This window comes from Amphiura filiformis, chromosome 3 (genome assembly GCF_039555335.1).
Source record: "Amphiura filiformis chromosome 3, Afil_fr2py, whole genome shotgun sequence".
Lineage (NCBI taxonomy): Eukaryota > Metazoa > Echinodermata > Ophiuroidea > Amphilepidida > Amphiuridae > Amphiura > Amphiura filiformis.
The window spans coordinates 30575630-30593435 of record NC_092630.1 but is presented as its reverse complement, the minus strand read 5'-3'; the positions used below and the strand labels follow the sequence as shown (position 1 = coordinate 30593435).

General features: G+C 36.6%; 1 protein-coding gene across 1 annotated transcript in view; it reads left to right on the top strand.

The window, feature by feature from the left end:
• LOC140148344 (leucine-rich repeat serine/threonine-protein kinase 2-like) overlaps positions 1-17806 on the top strand; it is a 169604-nt gene that overhangs the window by 49689 nt on the left and 102109 nt on the right. The window contains exons 10-15 of the mRNA XM_072170267.1: positions 646-758; positions 3007-3119; positions 4320-4429; positions 7347-7476; positions 16933-17063; positions 17593-17721. Coding sequence (XP_072026368.1) covers positions 646-758; positions 3007-3119; positions 4320-4429; positions 7347-7476; positions 16933-17063; positions 17593-17721 — 726 coding nt within the window. The remainder of the gene's footprint in view (positions 1-645; positions 759-3006; positions 3120-4319; positions 4430-7346; positions 7477-16932; positions 17064-17592; positions 17722-17806) is intronic.

Below are 17806 nucleotides of genomic sequence, written 5' to 3'. Positions count from 1 at the left end.
AAACAGGTTCTATAATTGTCCAAACTTCAAATACATTAGCATATATATATATGTCTGCCAGTCTGGTGTGGGATACGAGTGCCTAGTGAAATTTGAGTACTGTTTCAAGAAGTTTTCTTTGTTTTGACTGTTTTTTTACTTTTGTAAACACGCCAAGTTGGACACAAATATTCCTTTTTAAATCATCAAACTTTAATTGGTTTATTTTAGACAGTTGCCCGATCGGGCACAGCTCTTCAGAGTTTTAATTGCCCGACAAAAAATGTGATTGCCACGGGCTATCGGACAGGCGATTTGTCGCGGCCTGTATCATCTTATGAGATAGTAATGATGTAAGTTATGAGATAGTAATGATGTTGAAGATGAGTTGCACTTTGTTATGAAGTGTTCTTTTTATAATGATTTGCGGATAAGATTGCTTGATAATTTTAGAAGTATCTATGACTTTGACAGTCTATCTGATTGAGATATCTTTATACTTATGAGTGTACAAGACTATGATACCATTCATCAGATTATTCAGTTTGTAAACTCATCTTTCGATAAATGTATTATGTATGATATTTAATCATTTTGTTGTAGTTTAACTTTATTGTTTACTTTTACTTATTTGTATCCGTTACAATGTATTTGATCATATCACAGCTGAGGTAATGTTCAAATCAATGGAGGCAGGGATAAGAGAAGACTGTATGCAAACATGGTTGGATGATGTCATAACTGGTATCACATCCAATTTGGATCACCCTAGATGTCAGGTATGCTGATAAATATTAAGCATTTCCCAGTAGAAGGTGACAATAAGACTTGTAAAGAATATCAAATCTTCTCAGATAAATAGGTACATTTTTGGTTGTTTGTGTGTGTATGTACAGTATTTGTATGGTGTGGGGGGGGTGTGCGTTTGTAAATGCCTCCAACTGTGGAGGTGTGTGTGTTTTGTCACATTCACTGTGGAGTCTGCTAACAACCGTGGAGCTCCACAGTTGAAGATAAGCTCAAAAATGGGGTTTTTGAGCCATAGAGGGGGGTATACCACCTGTCATTTTCTGATTAGAGCAACCTCCACAGTATGAGCGGTTGCTGTGAGATTTGTGTAAAAAATCTCCCCAGTTTGAATGTGGGTGTGTGAATCTCCCCAGTTGGAATATACACACACCTCCACACTTGGCGGCATTTACAAGAGGATGTGTGTGTGTGTGTGTGGTATTGAGGACACACAGGAACCATTAGGCCTCATCCGATTATCGGATCGGTTATCGTATCGTCCAGATATTTGCGATTTCGGTATCAGATCGGATATTTGTAAAAAATAAAATTCAGTGCAGACAGGGATGAGTGTGTGTGATTTATCAACACTAAACTGAATCTTACTATAATTTGCCTAATGTTGTATGTATGTATGTGTGTAAAAGGCTCCGTCAGTTTTGATCCCAGCCTCGCCAAATTCGCACGGGGATGCAGAAAAATACGGGAGTGTCGTAAGCTACCTTCGGTCGAAATCGGAGGTCGAAGGTCAAAGGTCAAATTTTAAACTTGGTCCGATTGGGCTGTAACTCGGAGGGTGGACTCCTTGATGCGAGGGGAATGCGGAGGTCACATTTGGTCGAGATCGGTAAAGGATTGGGCTCAAAATCGCAAATGTGATATTTTGTTTGTTTTATCCAAAATCCACAGTATGGTATATTGCACCCTGAATGCCCTCTCTGTTAATCTATAAATAGCTCTGATGATATGTTCTGATCATGCTGATACATGTATAGGCCTTGCACAATATACCAACTCTTGCTATCAAGCCAATGTCTTCCACTGTGGGTTTTATATTAACCCATTAAATGAAGGAAGAAACAAAGTGTAGTCAGTAAAACAATAAAAATATATAAATTAATTGATTTAGTTAATTACCGGTAAATAAGTGATGTCATCTGAGGTCAAAGGTCATCCAATAGGTCATCCAGGGTCAAAGGTCATAAGGGGTCAATGGGGTGAAACAGTACACTATCGGCTGGATTGAGCTTATTAACTTGGTAAAATAAATCTGAGGAATCAGGCTATGATAAATAAAAGTCCCCAGGATTAGACCTATACCACTTTATGCTGGTGATTGTATTAGGCTATATTAACCCTTTAAGGGCTGGGGTATGAACGTTTGGACAATATTTATTTTGGGACATCAGAGCACATCAGACATATCGAATTGCATTCTGAATACTGAAGAATGTCATTCTGATATCAAATAATTTTGATTTTTTGAAATTAGCAATTTAATACACATTTTATGGCAAATCATTAAAAATTGATATTTTGATATTTAACAGTACTTGAAGTAAAATTTATAAATCTGATGATTTATACAAAAAGTGTATGTGGGTTGGATGAAAAGCCGACGATAAATTGAAAATTTTGACCTTTATTATTGAAGATATGGATTTTTTCCCAAAACACCAAAAAAATTAGGTCTTTTGGGAAAAAAATCCATATCTTCAATATGAAAGGTCAAAATTTTCAATTGACCGTCGGGCTTTTCCTCCCTGCTACATACACTTTAAGAATATATCATTAGATTTATATAATTTACTTCGAGGACTGTTATATATCAAAAATTTGAAAAATATCAAATTTTTATAATTTGTCATAAAATTTGTATTATATTGTGATTTTCAAAAAATGAAAATTATTTGATATCAGAAAGACATGCTTCGTATTCAGAATGCAATTCGATAGGTCCGAGGTGCTCTCATGTCCCACAAAAAATACTGTCGAAACGCAATAAACGCTCATTTTAGATCCCTTAACTGAAGAAAGAAATGGTCAGTTAAATAAATACATAAATTCATTAATGCATACGGCCATACGGGTATACCTCTAGTTAATTTAAACCAGGTTATTAGATGCAAAACCAAATGCATGTTTTATTTCATTCTGTAAGAGAAAACCAATCTGATATATCCAAATTCATGAGGAATTTATTAGTTGAGATAATATCTATTTTTTAAAATAATGTAGGAAGCAGGATGTTTGGCAGTAACGACTTTGCTCAACAAACGGCCAGATTTGATTCAAACAGTAGAGGATGAAATGGATGGACCTGTCAATGCTACAAAAATCACTGAAGAAAGGTAACAGTCTCATAAAATTGGCTATTCCAGTTGAAATCCATACACCCCCTGTGGAAGACTTGACCTTAACCTTGATCTCAAACTCCATTTGAAGTGTATACCCCCTGTGTGGAAGATTAAGGTCATGTCTTTCATAGGGGGTGTATGGATTTCAACTAGAATAACCCATTTTGGAGCAGACGACACTGAATATGGTGATTCCATTTGAAATCTACACCCCCTGTGTGGAAGATTAAGGTCATGTCTTTCATAGGGGGTGTATGGATTTCAACTTGAATTGCCCAGTGGTGATGTAGCTATAATATTCATATCCTATTAGCCAGGTATATCAAAATGGAAATACCAAAGGCAGTTATGGTGATATACCTGTTTGATTGTTTCAACAGCTATGTTACTAACATAAGGCAGTAAAATTTAAATTATTTGCCATTTGATAATAGAGGCCGTCAGCCTTTCGCCATCTTGTGGGTACAAATTATCTGCGTGTTCATGCGTCCGGACACTACTGCCGCAAAGCGCTTAGCTTGCCACGCAGCTGTTATCACGCATCGACCCAGTGATTTTGCTGTTCACGCATGGAGATCGAACGACCATCGCAGCATGTACCCACAAGATGTTGGCATATGACGTCACGCTGACGGCCTCTATTAGCCAAGTATATCAAAATGGAAATACCAAAGGCAGTTATGGTGATATAAGTGTTTGATCATTGAAGAGATTCATCAGGATTGTCTATTATTATTACTAGAGTTTTCTTAACAAATCCAGGTACTCGCAATTAGTAGTGACGTTTCACAACCTTACTGGCTGGTTGCTTCTTCTTGACTGAGCTGTATCCAGTACTAGCACTTGCTGTCTTAGCTGTAGTGTTGCCAGTTGATTTTTCTTGGATAAGCTGATTGTATGCATGACTGAGAAAATAAGCTGCGCCCCCCCTTATTGTTCATAGCTTGCTCGTTGCGCCTCCTGATCCAGATTGACTCTCTTATCCATCTTGGGAATTTGTCACTTCCGGATGAAGAATTTTGGCCCCCTCCCAGTCTATGATGTGATTGTGCTCTGCGATTTGTTAAGAGAACTCTAGTAATAAGTGTTTGATTGATTCAACAGCTATGTTACTAACATTAGGCAGTAAAATTTAAATTATTTGCCATTTGATAATTAAAGGAAGTTATCTTGAATTTTTCTTGTTGTTTACAGCAATGGGTATGACAATGCGGTGCTAGCTAGTTTACGTGTATACGGCAGAACAGATCTGCTGGTGTTTATAGAAGCTTGTCATGCTCTCTCTGTCGTCGGTAAATATTCAAGTGAGTATAAAACCAATCACTTTTGTCTATTGTTTCTGCCAAATTTGTATTGAAAACTCACTTCTGTAAGTGCTAATATTACACAGTAGATTAAGTTTCTACATTAGAAAAAGATTATCATTATAGATGAGTTGACGTCAATGCCTGACAGTATGACATCAACACAATTTCCATTTTTTTTGCCTGGCAGTTTGCGCGCGCATCATATCTTGTTCAGGGCTTGTGTTTTTAAAACTCCCGCCACATCACAATAAGGCTATTGAACAGTGTAGTGGCTACATGGGGGTTCACTCAAGCATATCAATATACCAGTCCCTTGCCTTTGTTGATGAACATTGAGGTCAGCTCATCTATAGGGACCAAAGTTATGTCCATTTGCCAATGTTTTAACGAATTTTTGTTAGCTGCCGAAACAATTAATCAATATTGTATGATGTGTATTAGTAATTAAGTTTTGTATGTATCACTTCATGTCTCATCAACACAATCACATGATATGCTTTAAATTCAGATCTGGTTTGGTAGTTTATCATCGGCGGCGGAACCGGGGCCAGGGGGCCTCCACTTTTTGACTGGGGGGGCTGGCCCCACTTTAACCCATAATGTGCTGTGTGTAACATGTCTGGGTGAACATAAATAATCAAATCTCTATTCTAGACCCTTAACATGCTTAAAGAAAGTGTAAAAATGATGCACAAAATGGCTTCAATTGGACCTTCATTTTGCAAAATTTTCCAACTCCCCTGTATTAGGACACCCAACACTAAAAGCAATAATTTATATAATTATAGTGAAAACCTATGGCTTCAATTTGGGCCTTCATTTAGCCCATTTTTCAAGCTAACATTGTACACAATGAATGGTCAGACACCCACCTGCTTTCGCCATTATTTTTGCTTTGGAAACCTGACACTTAATGTTTAATACAGTAATAATACAGTTAATAATAACGAGAACTTGTCCACGAATGGCTTTAATAGCTTCATTTTCCAATTTTCGGCTTTTTCAAACTCAAATTGTACACTAATAGTACCAAAATAGTCCATCAAATGGTTTCAATTGGGCCTTCATTTTGCAAAAGTTCCTCACTTCTGAGGGGGGCATATCCCCCCCCCAGCAGGACGCAATGGCCGCTTTGCAGCCATTATTTAGATATCACCCTGACTAGCCACCCCACTTTCAAAATTGTTCCGCCGTCGCTGTAGTTTATTGAATACCCGTGAGGGTGGATACCTGCATGCCGAATGTGGTTATTGTGAATGAAATTTGTCATATATTTTGGTGAACTATTCAATCATTTAGTTTTGTTGCAATATTTTGAATTCATTATTTTATTACATTTGTACAATTTAAAATCCACACTACCCCTGTGAAAATGTTTGGAAATATCTTCCACAGGGGGGAGTATGAATTTCAAATGGAATGATCACATTAGCTGCTCCGTTTGAAACTCACCCTCCTTCCGTGGAAGATTCAGCTTGAATCTTTCTCAGAGGGTGTATGAAATTTAAATGGAGCTGCCTAATATTTTCATTCCATTTGAAATTCATACTCCCCCAGTGAAAGATATTTCTAAAATCTTCCACAGGGGTAGTGTGGATTTTAAATGGAATAGCCCAATGCAGTGGACACAAAGTCAAACATTTTCATACTGTATGCTCTGACCTTCCATTGTTAATATATTGCATGAAGTTAACATCTTATTGTATATTTTTTCTGCTTGCAACTCCACAAGATAGGAAGTGGAATATTATATAAATTGAAAACAAATTGTAACAGTCATATTTTCATTAGGATTAGCTGGGACTTTTTCTGCACATAAGAGTTGTCTGCCCCTTGCCTTCTCTACCAAGGAACCTTGTTGTTAGATCTTTGAGCAAGGGGTAGTGCACCTAGGAAAAAAGGGGTGATCTCTACATACCAGAGGTGTAAGTCTTCCGGAAATTCCGGAATTCCGGAAATGTGGCCCCCCCCCAAAAAAAAATTTTTTTGAGGGGGGGGGGGGTGATACCCTGCAGCCTATTCCCCGGACAAGCCCCCTTGCACTTCCGGAAATTTGGCGAGGTACTCGCCTTTGGCTCGCATGTTTTTCAGGGAGTGGATCGTTAGCTCACTTACACCTCTGACATACGTAACTCCTAATGGTTTTGTCCTAAAGTCAGAGTAATCTTGATGAAAACTTGACAGTTTCACACTTGATTTATATTATGAATACATGATAAAGCCTATCAAACAACGTGAATATTATAGTATCGCATTCAAATAGCATGGTACTTGAATAAAGTCCAAATACATATTTACACTATTTTGCTAAGACCTTTTACACTGACGGACCCATCGCGTAATTTCACACCTACATCACACGATGCTATGCAGATTTTTCGGCGAATGTTGTGATGATGATGTGATTCAATTAGTCAATCAGAACCCAAATTTTGTGTTTATACAATTACAATACCTCTATGATGTCACTTTATCTATTGCTAAAAATTCATTTTCAAGGTGCAGAATTCAACAGGTTTGTTCCGGCATGATTTTACCAAATTTTTTCTTTGAAATTTTCACATGTAAAAACATGTTTTGATTTTTTGTAAATTCCTGGTAGGATTGTGCATGACTAGCATTCCACTGGTACTCTTTTGACTTTATCATGAGGTATAGCAGTTCTTGGAATAAAATTTTTTTTTTTAAATCGATTTAAATAAAAAAATTCTGATTTTTTTTTATTAAAAAAAAATCAAAAAAATCAACACCCTAGTTTCCGCGCCAAATTGGGCAGTGCGAAAGGTCTTTGTAAATAGGCGTAGTTCTTAGAATGCTATAACATTGCATAAAGCATGTGGATGCATTTGATCTAAATCTTGCTTTTATACTATGTCACTCACCCTTCAATCATGTATCTTTCCACACCACACAGCACTGTTACGTGAAAGCCTCATGGCTAAAGGGGCATATATGGATGTACAAACGGGCATGAGGGTACATAATAATGAGCCTGAGGCACAGGCTGCTGCATGTCATGCTGTTATGGGACTGTGTAGTTATAGGTAAGACAAAACAAGCTTGTTCAAGAAGGGAAAGAATATAATAAGATGAACCTTCTATTTTTACTTTTCAATGTCATGTCATAGAGGATAGGCAGGTTAGGTGTCTTGGTTAGAATGCGAGACGTTTCACCCCGAAACCTATTCGCCCCAAAAAAGTTCACCCAATACACATTACATACCACGACCAGTTCGCCCCAATACACGTACATACCACGACCAGTTCGCCGAATTGACTCACCGTGTATAACGTTGCCGTAGCGTGCATAGTACTACTGTCTGTTCAATTAGCTTAGATTCTTGAATTTTTAAGATGTTTAAAAAAATACAAAATTGTGGTGAAAGTCGTCAAAGAAAAGTGTTAGCACAGCCTTAGACCTAACGTGATTTATACTTTTCAAATTCTAAAGTTCAATTTAAAACCCCAATTCTTTTCAATTTTGGTCTTTTCCCGCGATATTTTTATAACAAGCCGTAGAATGTCGGGTACCATAAACTTTTTTGAATCAATCCATTTAGAGCAATGGGGACGAATGTCATAATGTGCTGAGATAGTATTTATTCGACCATCCGCATCAAGAAGTATTGTCCAGCAAAATAGCTATATTTGCCAGTATGCCTATTTGTGTTGAAATCCTACTGTTGAAACATTACGTTATTATTTATGAACTAATACGCAATAGGCCCATCTTATATAAATACATTCCTTGCGTGATTTATTTATTTATTTATTTATTTATTTATTTTAAATATTTTATTTATTTACTTATTTATTTATTTATTTATTTATTTATTTAGTTAGTTAGTTAGTTAGTTAGTTAGTTAGTTAGTTAGTTAGTTAGTTAGTTAGTTAGTTAGTTAGTTAGTTAGTTAGTTAGTTAGTTAGTTAGTTATTTTGCGAATGAGTCTGAGAAGGTGTAGGCCTATAGGCCTATAAAACTACACTATAAAAACTACTTATTTTCAAATTGTTATTTCGTTTTGTTTGTTGAATATATACAAACTATGAGAAGGACATTTGGAAACAAAAGAACTTGTGTACAAAAATTGTTATTTAAAACAATCAGGTTACAGAAAACAATTCTTGTAAAATCACTGTATCTGAAAATGTCAAGCGAATGCTTATATTCTTGGGAAGGAATGATGGTATTAAACAAAACTCAATTTACATTGTAAACCAGTTGAAATAAGAACGAAATCCATAATTTTAATGTCATTGTTTAGGAAAAATAATGCTCAGAATAATGTTATGCATAAAACGTAATCGCGCCATATAATTTCGTGTAACAAAAACAGGTGGACCATCATCACCTATAGAACCTATCCAATAACCGGAACAGTATAACAATTGAAATGGCCGGACAGATTGGTGGACAGATTGTTTTGCTAAATTGGATACCGGGTAGGGTCTATGCCCTAAGTTGAGAATGGACCGTCCCACTTGATTTGTAAAAAGGTCGCGAACCCTTTTGATGGACCCAAGTAACTGCCTAAAATGAGGCAAAATTGAAAAGAAATGGGGTTTTAAATTGAACTTGGGAATTTGAAAAGTATAAATCACGTTAGGTCTAAGGCTGTGCTAACACTTTTCTTTGATGACTTTCACCACAATTTTGTATTTTTTCAAATATCTTAAAAATTCAAGAATCTAAGCTAATTGAACAGACAGTAGTAGTGTTAAACATGATGTAAATTACTTATAAATCGCCAGTGTAATAATTTATATAATATATGGCAAAACAAAACATTATATAAAAGAAAATAAAAACAACAAAAACTCTTACTCTTGCGAGTTTTGTGTATTTTTATTTTACCGACTCAAACTCAGTTAAAATAAGGTTGAGATGTTCAAAACGCTCAAAACGTGCAGTCCTATAAACACAGCAAAGCAGAGAAGATCTTCTTTGACATAATGAAACTATTAAAAGGACTGAAAAAAATATATTTGGCAATTTTATGTACAACTAGCAAAACAAACGCCAGCAGCAGCTTTGAGATGTTTTGTGGGTTCCGTGCTGTGCACCCGGCTGTGCACTGACTTTTGCCCGCTTTTGCACCGCGTGTAAGCGGCGGATATTTGCTGCCACTCCCGCGAAACCGCCGGGGGTGATATGTGTTCAATCCTGGTTCAATCAATGGTACCGTGACCAAAGCACGCAAAAGTGCCAGAACACACCGACGGCGTACCTTGCTTGACAAGTCCCGGGCCCGCGACCGTGTGCCTTACACACTGATGTACGATCGATTGCTTGACAAGTAGGCCTAGTATGCTCTCAATTTGATTAAGACCCGGAGGTAGTGCCACAAAGAAGAAAAATGCAATGATTTTGTTTGCAAAACTGGTTAAAGTCCAGTATTAATACGATTTCTGTCAAATTTTAATTTGGTTATTCTTTGCCAAATATTGTTATAGTAACAACTGTCAGGAAAGTTTTCTGGTCATTCTAAACTGTGATGTTCTAAAATAATCAAAGATATAACAATTTTTAAATATTAGTCTCAGATAATTATATATTCATCCTAATATAGCTTGATATGCGCGTTACAACTCTTTACAATAACTTATTATTATATATATCTTTAATTGAAATGCTATTATTTTAATTATATAATCATAATTTTATAATGTTTCAGATATATTGTACATTGTAATTGACAGTTATCATGATTCATTTTGTTCTTAATTTCTGCAACTTGCCTGTCAATCACAGACTAATTATGATTGATTTAAACACCACGGGACATCTTACATTGTACGATGTGTCCTAATCCTCTCAATATGCCAACAATTTTAAGGCGGGATGTTTTAACTCGATGATGTTAATACAAATGTCGGCCTTATTTTATTGATTTATATCATACGCTAATACATAAGCTGGCATAATTATTCCCGGAATATCATGATTATATCGTTATGAACACGACAGAGTGCGAATACGCAAAATTGTTGTTCTGAGTAAACGCCATGGGCGTTTGAAAATCTTGGTACCATGCTCGACCAATGGGCTCAATCGATCCAATTTTGTATCACAATTTTGCCCCCGAAATACCAATGACCGCAATTTTTGGCAAGCTGAGAGGGGGGCAAGCAATTTCTCTTGTTTGGCTTGACTTTGCAAAGAGCGTCTAATTTCGGTCTTGCTAGATTTACTTCGCAACTGTTTTGCTTAAAAGTATGCCCAGCTTAGAAATAAAACCACAATTTGCTTGGATTTTATTTTTTATTATTGTTTTCTGATATGTTCGGGATAAAATGTTGTGCGTATATTCTTTGTTTAAAATACAAAATTAATGGACTTCTTTCTATGCTAATATTACATTATTGTTTTAAAGAGAAAAAAAAGTATCCAAACAGTTGGGCGCCCATTCCTTTTTTAAAGGAATTTTTATTTTACATTTTTAAAGTAAAAACAAAATTGAAGAAGAAAAAGTTTGTTCTCAGAGAATAAATAAATTGAATATCTCTAGTGTGAAATATTGTATTAGGCCTATATTAAAGCCACGATTTCTCCGTGATACGGAAAAATTCACGGAAATCGGGTTTGCCCACGGAAATTTGAAAATGCCACAAAATTGTAAAAACTGTGTAAAATGTCTAACTGTTGTGTTGATTTGCAAAATAAAACAAAGAAAAGTGATTATTTGGCAGTAATCAACCATTAAACAACCCATTTTAGCATTAATTCTAGGCCTACTACAGTAAAGGGTAATACAAAATACACTTATAAAACATGTTTGTTTTCAATTTTCAGTGCTTTATAATTATTGGAAAACGGAAAATCACGGAAATCGTCCAATTTGTAACACGGAATTTTAATTTCGTAACATGGAGAAATCGTGGCTTTAGCCTATATATATAATTATGTTGTAAAAGAATTAAATGGGAAATATTTTCCATTTCGAATTATAGCGGAAAGAAAACACATTCGGATTTATGCGCGCAAAAGTAACATTTTCCAATTCCGCACTCAATTCTTTTATTCTGTTCAAAATACTGTTCATGAAGGTGTGCGTTGTGTAACTTGGGGTGGAGGGGTGTATAAAAATAGTTGTTTTTAAAAGGTTTAGTATGCCTGCAACGTCAGAAATCCCATTCTTGCATGAAAAGTATAGCCTATACATTACCGGATACATTACCATGCATGAAGATATAATAATGTCTATAGGCCTAATAGGCTACATGCTGCATGCATGGAAGACACCATTTAATATCATGAGTAGGCCTAATGTTGGAAACTCCATTCTTCCATACCAGAAGTTCAGCTTTTTCCTCTGGTCTTAAATTAAAATAAATATCTTGTTGTTTTCTTTGGTTTTAGATTTCAATAACATTTGTCAAAGTGTCAAAGTGATTTTCCATTTCTGCGCCAAATTTCAAGTTTGAGTATATGGGTGACCGATCATGACGATGTGTGTTGTGTGTGTGTGGGGTGGGGTGGGGGGGGTATACCGGTGTGGTTGTATAGAGAATAGCTAACCAAGCAAAGAAACAAAATTATTTGGGAAAGATTCTCCATTTTGAATCATTGGAGAAAGAATTCAGACTTATGTGCGCAAAAGTGACATTTTTCATTTCCGCGCTCAATTCTTCTAGTATTTCAGTGTGTTTATACTGCTGAATGAAGGTGAGCTTCAGTATGTGGGGGTCCGTGTGTGCGGGGCGGGGAGTGGAAGGGAGCGATTGTTAAACGTTTATATGCCTAGAGCGTCAAAAATCCCACTCCTACATTAAAAGTATACAGTACCATGCATGATGATATATAATAATGTATGTATGCGTTCAAACGCATGCTGCATGCACTGCAAGACACCATTAAATCTTTCGGCTGCCTGCAGATCTGAACGTATAGGACTTTTCCCACAAAATGGTCTTGGGAGCAAAAATTTGCCTTTTGCGTGAAAAAAAAAAAGAAGGACTGGTCTTTGGATGTGGGTAAAGGAGCTCGTTACTAATAATATTTTGCCAAAGGATAACCAAATTAAAATTTGACCGAAAAAAAGGGGCATTTCGTGATCCACAGCCTCATCCCCCACTTTTCTCAAAAAAAGTTGAGATTTTTATATCACTGGAAACCTCTGGCTACATAATGTTTATGTACAAAATATTTCTTGCAGATTAATTCGTTTTGCAAAGATATCGTGAAATTTGAATTTCGTTCTGGTGCACCAGAACGAAATTACAACGCATTGTCTATGGAGCAGTGTAATACACATAATCGTGCATAACTTCGCAAACGCATAAAATCGGAATCAACTGAAATTTTGGGAATAGGCTTTTTTCGTGGATATCTACTGAATAATGTCATAAAAAGAGATTGCTAGGATCACGAAACACTCCCTTAATAGGCCTACTGGGCTTTAATCAGTTTTGCAAACAAAATCCCAACTTTTTCTTCTTCGCGTGCCTCCCAATATAGGCCTATACGTCACAATTTCAAAACATGGCCCGTAATTCTCGGGGTCGTAAAAACATACTCGATAAAATAGATAAGTAACAAAAACCCATATGGATGGAAAAGTACATGATCAAAAATAAATGTTTTCATAACATAAACATAGTCAGCTCAACTGAATCTCGGCGCTGAATCACATGGGTTTCTAAACAAATTCATAGCATTACACGTTTATATATATCACCAGCCAAATTGTTACAAATACTCAACATTTATTTAAAAACAGCACTGCATACTGTCTACTGAAAATACAAATTGTATTAGTTACGAACAATGGATTGTAAAAACATGACAAATTCATAAAATACAAAAATACATTTTAATGGCATAAAATTCACAGAACACCGTCAAATTTGTTTACAAAGATATAGGCCTACAGTAAATAAACAAATTAAACAACACAATGTAAAGTGATTCAATAATATAATAATAATTAAGATATGATTAATATATACTAGTACTATTAATCATATTAAAATGATAGTTATTTTTTATTGTTATCATAAGAAAATAATAATAATACTATAATTTTTACTATAATACCGTATTAATTATTATTATATGAATAGGTCGTATTGATTATTCCATAATACATGAATATAAATGCAAACAATTGGAAGTTGTATTGATTGGCCATATGACCGCATGCACTGCATTCACGGCACTTTACAGTTTACACAGTGAGTCAATTGGGGCGAACTTGTCGTGGTATGTACGTGTATTGGGGCGAACTGGTCGCGGTATGTACGTGTATTGGGGCGAACTGGTAGTGGTATGTACTGGTGTGGGGCGAAACGTCCTGACACCCTTGGTTAGCCTCTGTCATTTTGGAAGGAGATTTTGTTCCTGGGCAAACAAAATTTACATGGTAGACAGATGCTAAGTTTCAATAATTATTGTCTCGCCTGAATGTTCAGGGAGAGACTTAGTAATCACTATGGTGTGTGTGTGTCCGTGTGTGTGGGGGTGTGTGCGTGTGGGGGTGTGTGCGTGTGTGCGTGTGTGTGTTCGGAAAAAGCTTGTGAACGCGTTATCTTGAGAACCGTAAGTGCTATGATGATGAAACTTTATAGGGGTAGCATGACCAGAGGGTGTCGACCTGATTAGATTTTGAGCGCAAAATATGGTAATTAAGTACCTAATTTGCATAATTTATGCGTAATAAGCAAAATACCTTGTGAACAGATTATCTGGAGATCCGTATGGGGTACAGTGACGTAACTTGGTGGGGAGTAAGCGTGGCCAGATGTTCTCGACCTGATTAGATTTTCAGCGCAAAATATGCTAATTAAGTACCTAATTTGCATAATTTATGCGTATTTGATGCGTATCAAGCAAAAAAAAACCTTGTGAACAGCTTATCTGGAGATCCGTATGGGGTACAGTGACGTAACTTGGTGGGGAGTAAGCGTGGCCAGATGTTCTCGACCTGATTAGATTTTCAGCGCAAAATATGCTAATTAAGTACCTAATTTGCATAATTTATGCGTATTTGATGCGTATCAAGCAAAAAACCCTTGTGAACAGCTTATCTGGAGATCCGTATGGGGTACAGTGACGTAACTTGGTGAGGAGTAGCTTGGCCAGAGGTTCTCGACCTGATTAGATTTTGAGCGTAAAATATGGTAATTAAGTACCTAATTTGCATAATATATGCGTAATAAGCAAAATACCTTGTGAACAGATTATCTGGAGATCCGTATGGGGTACAGTGACGTAACTTGGTGGGGAGTTGCGTGGCCAGAGGTACTCGACCTGATTAGATTTTCATGAGGTCAAAGGTCACATACAAGGTCAAAGGTCAACTGAGGTCACCAAATCTTTTAATAATTAAATTTCAACTGTGCATCACCTATCCCAATAACAGCTTGATCGGTCATGTAATTAAGGAAATATGACGACTTTAAGATAGTCGCTTTCTTTGTAAAGTATAGCAAAGTAGCACTTTCAATGAGTGATAACTCGTAAAGGAAGCATCTTTCTGTTTTGATTTATTTGATGAAATAGTTCTTTGGTATTGCCAAATTTGATTTTTCAGCGCAACATACTTTTTCCAATTTCGTGAGGTCAAAGGTCACATACAAGGTCAAAGGTCAACTGAGGTCACCAAATCTTTTAACAATTAATTTTCAACTGTGCATCACATATCCCAATAACAGCTTGATCGGTCATGTAATTAAGGAAATATGACGACTTTAAGATAGTCGCTTTCCATGTAAAGTATAGCAAAGTAGCACTTTCAATGAGTGATAACTCGTAAAGGAAGCATCTTTCTGTTTTGATTTATTACTTTGATGAAATAGTTCTTTGGTTTTGCCAAATTTTTGGAAGGTCATTACGGGGTCATCCGAGGTCACTCAGGGGTCATCTGAGGTCAAGTTATTAAAAACTCGTATGGGCATGAAACTTGGTGGGTACAGTCATCATTTAAAGCCAAATTTTTGGAAGGTCATTTTGGGGTCACCAGGGGTCATCTGAGGTCAAATTAGTAAAAACTGTCGTATGGACATGAAACTTGGTGGGTACAGTCAACATTTAAAGCCAAATTTTTGGAAGGTCATTTTGGGGTCACCAGGGGTCATCTGAGGTCAAATTAGTAAAACTGTCGTATGGACATGAAACTTGGTGGGTACAGTCAACATTTCAAGCCAAATTTTTGGAAGGTCATTTCGGGGTCATCTGAGGTCAAATTAGTAAAACTGTTGGATGGACATGGAACTTGGTGGGTACAGTCAACATTTAAAGCCAAATATTTGGAAGGTAATTTCGAGTCACCAGGGGTCATCTGAGGACAAATTAGTAAAAACTCGTATGGGCATGAAACTTGATGGGTACAGTCAACATTTAAAGCCAAATTTTTGGAAGGTCATTTCGAGGCCACCAGGGGTCATCTGAGGTCAAATTAGTAAAAACTGTCGTATGGGCATGAAACTTAGCACGAGAGGTACAGTCAACATTTAGAGCCAAAATCTTAGGTCATTTCAGGGCCACCAGGGTCATCTGAGGTCATATTAGTAAAAACTGTTGCATGGGCATGAAACTTGGTGGGTACAGTTACCATCGGCCAGATAATCGTGCCCAGCCGATAACCGCCAAATTCATTTACCTCTCTACCAACAGTTATCGCAAAAGCAGGCGGTCACAAAAGCAGGCGAGACTCGTGGTTCGAGAACCGCCTTGTAGCTATTGAAGTGTTACTGAACTCAGAGTAAATCAAATTTGTAATTTGGGACATGATCAAGGGGAAAGAGTCACATGGCGACCCTGTTCGAAAATGAGTTTTATATATCTATAGAGCTTTCAGAAACTTAAAACCCCATGTTGATGCGACTTTTCTTTGGGAAGTTCTGTCAATATATATTTTGTTATATCTAAAAATCGATATTAGCGACATCCAACTCTTACCCCTTGATCTTGTCACATTTAGTAAAAGGGCATACATTAAATCCACTGAAGGATGCTGAGGCTACACATGTGTACTGTGTAGTTGATGTTTTTGGTCAAATATTGGGTGGACAAGTCTATTCAAATTGATTCAGATATTAAGCCTTACTTTCTTAAAAAAAGGCCAAAAGAAAATAAATTCATGTTCCCGGTAACCAGTCTGCTTTTGTGAGACCTGAATCATATTGGCTAGATTCAAGTTTAAAATTGGGTTTAAATTTCAGTATGTGCATATAAAATTTGTCCATAAAATTTCCTTCCTTTTGTCCCAATAGTTTCAGAGCATATGTTACTGGAAACAAAATTTTATTTTTAGTAGGCCAAAACTAGTCTAGACAAGTGACAGGTTCAATATGTTGAGTAGTGGATGCCAGTGCAACTATTATCTTTTGGCGTGTGGGGACTCCCATAATATTTTGGCAAATCAAGAATGGAGTAAACAATGTTTGGCATGCCGTTGTAAAAGTTTACCCTTTCATCCCCCATACAGACAGTTTTTTTTCACAGCCTCTATAGCAATCAATGAACTAATGTGCATTTTCAACTTGTATTTCCATTGCAGTCAGAGTGACAAGTTGGCTGTAGCTAGATGCGGTATCCATGATGACATCTTTGCTGCTTTGTTCCTGTATAGTGATAACCTCAAAGTACTGGAAGCTGGAATTGGTGCTGTAGCATGCCTGGCAGATGTGGGTAAGGCTTACCTGTTTGATAAAGATCATTTTGAGTATGTGACTTTGAGTCTGTGACTTGCATTATTTTATTCATAAGCTTTTTGACCTAAGACTTGATCACAGACCTGTAGACTCGTGAAAGTGTGAACTATAGATGAGTTGACTTCTGATGTCAATGCCTGACAGTATGCGCACACATCATCACAATATTTCATTGTTTTTTGCCTGGCAGTATGTACGCGCATCATATTTTGTTTAGGGCTTGTGTTTTTAAAATTCTCGCCACATCACAATAAGGCTATTGAACAGTGTAGGGGTTGCACAGGGTTCACTCAAGCATATCGATATACCAGTCCCTTGCCTTTGTTGATAAACATTGAGGTCAACTCATCTATATTGACATTGACTAACTTAGTCATGTGTGTGATAGGCAGACTGTTATTATATTCTAATATGATCAGTATGATATCTTCTAGTTTGGTTCATTTTCATGAAATGCATGCATATATTTTAATACCTATCTTTCTTTTTATTTAAATTCTTGACAGCCTTTGTACGACATCAGTGTATGGTGATCGGTATCCATGAGCTTATCCTGCAGACTATGGTGGGTAATCCAGACAATTGTCTTATCCAAGAGTTATCACTTGAAGCATTAGCAGCACTCTCTACAGCAGGTAAGATGTGGTATCCCACAAGGTCATGTATTAGGTCCAACCAACACACTTAATGTGTGACATCCTAATGTGTGACTATAGCAGT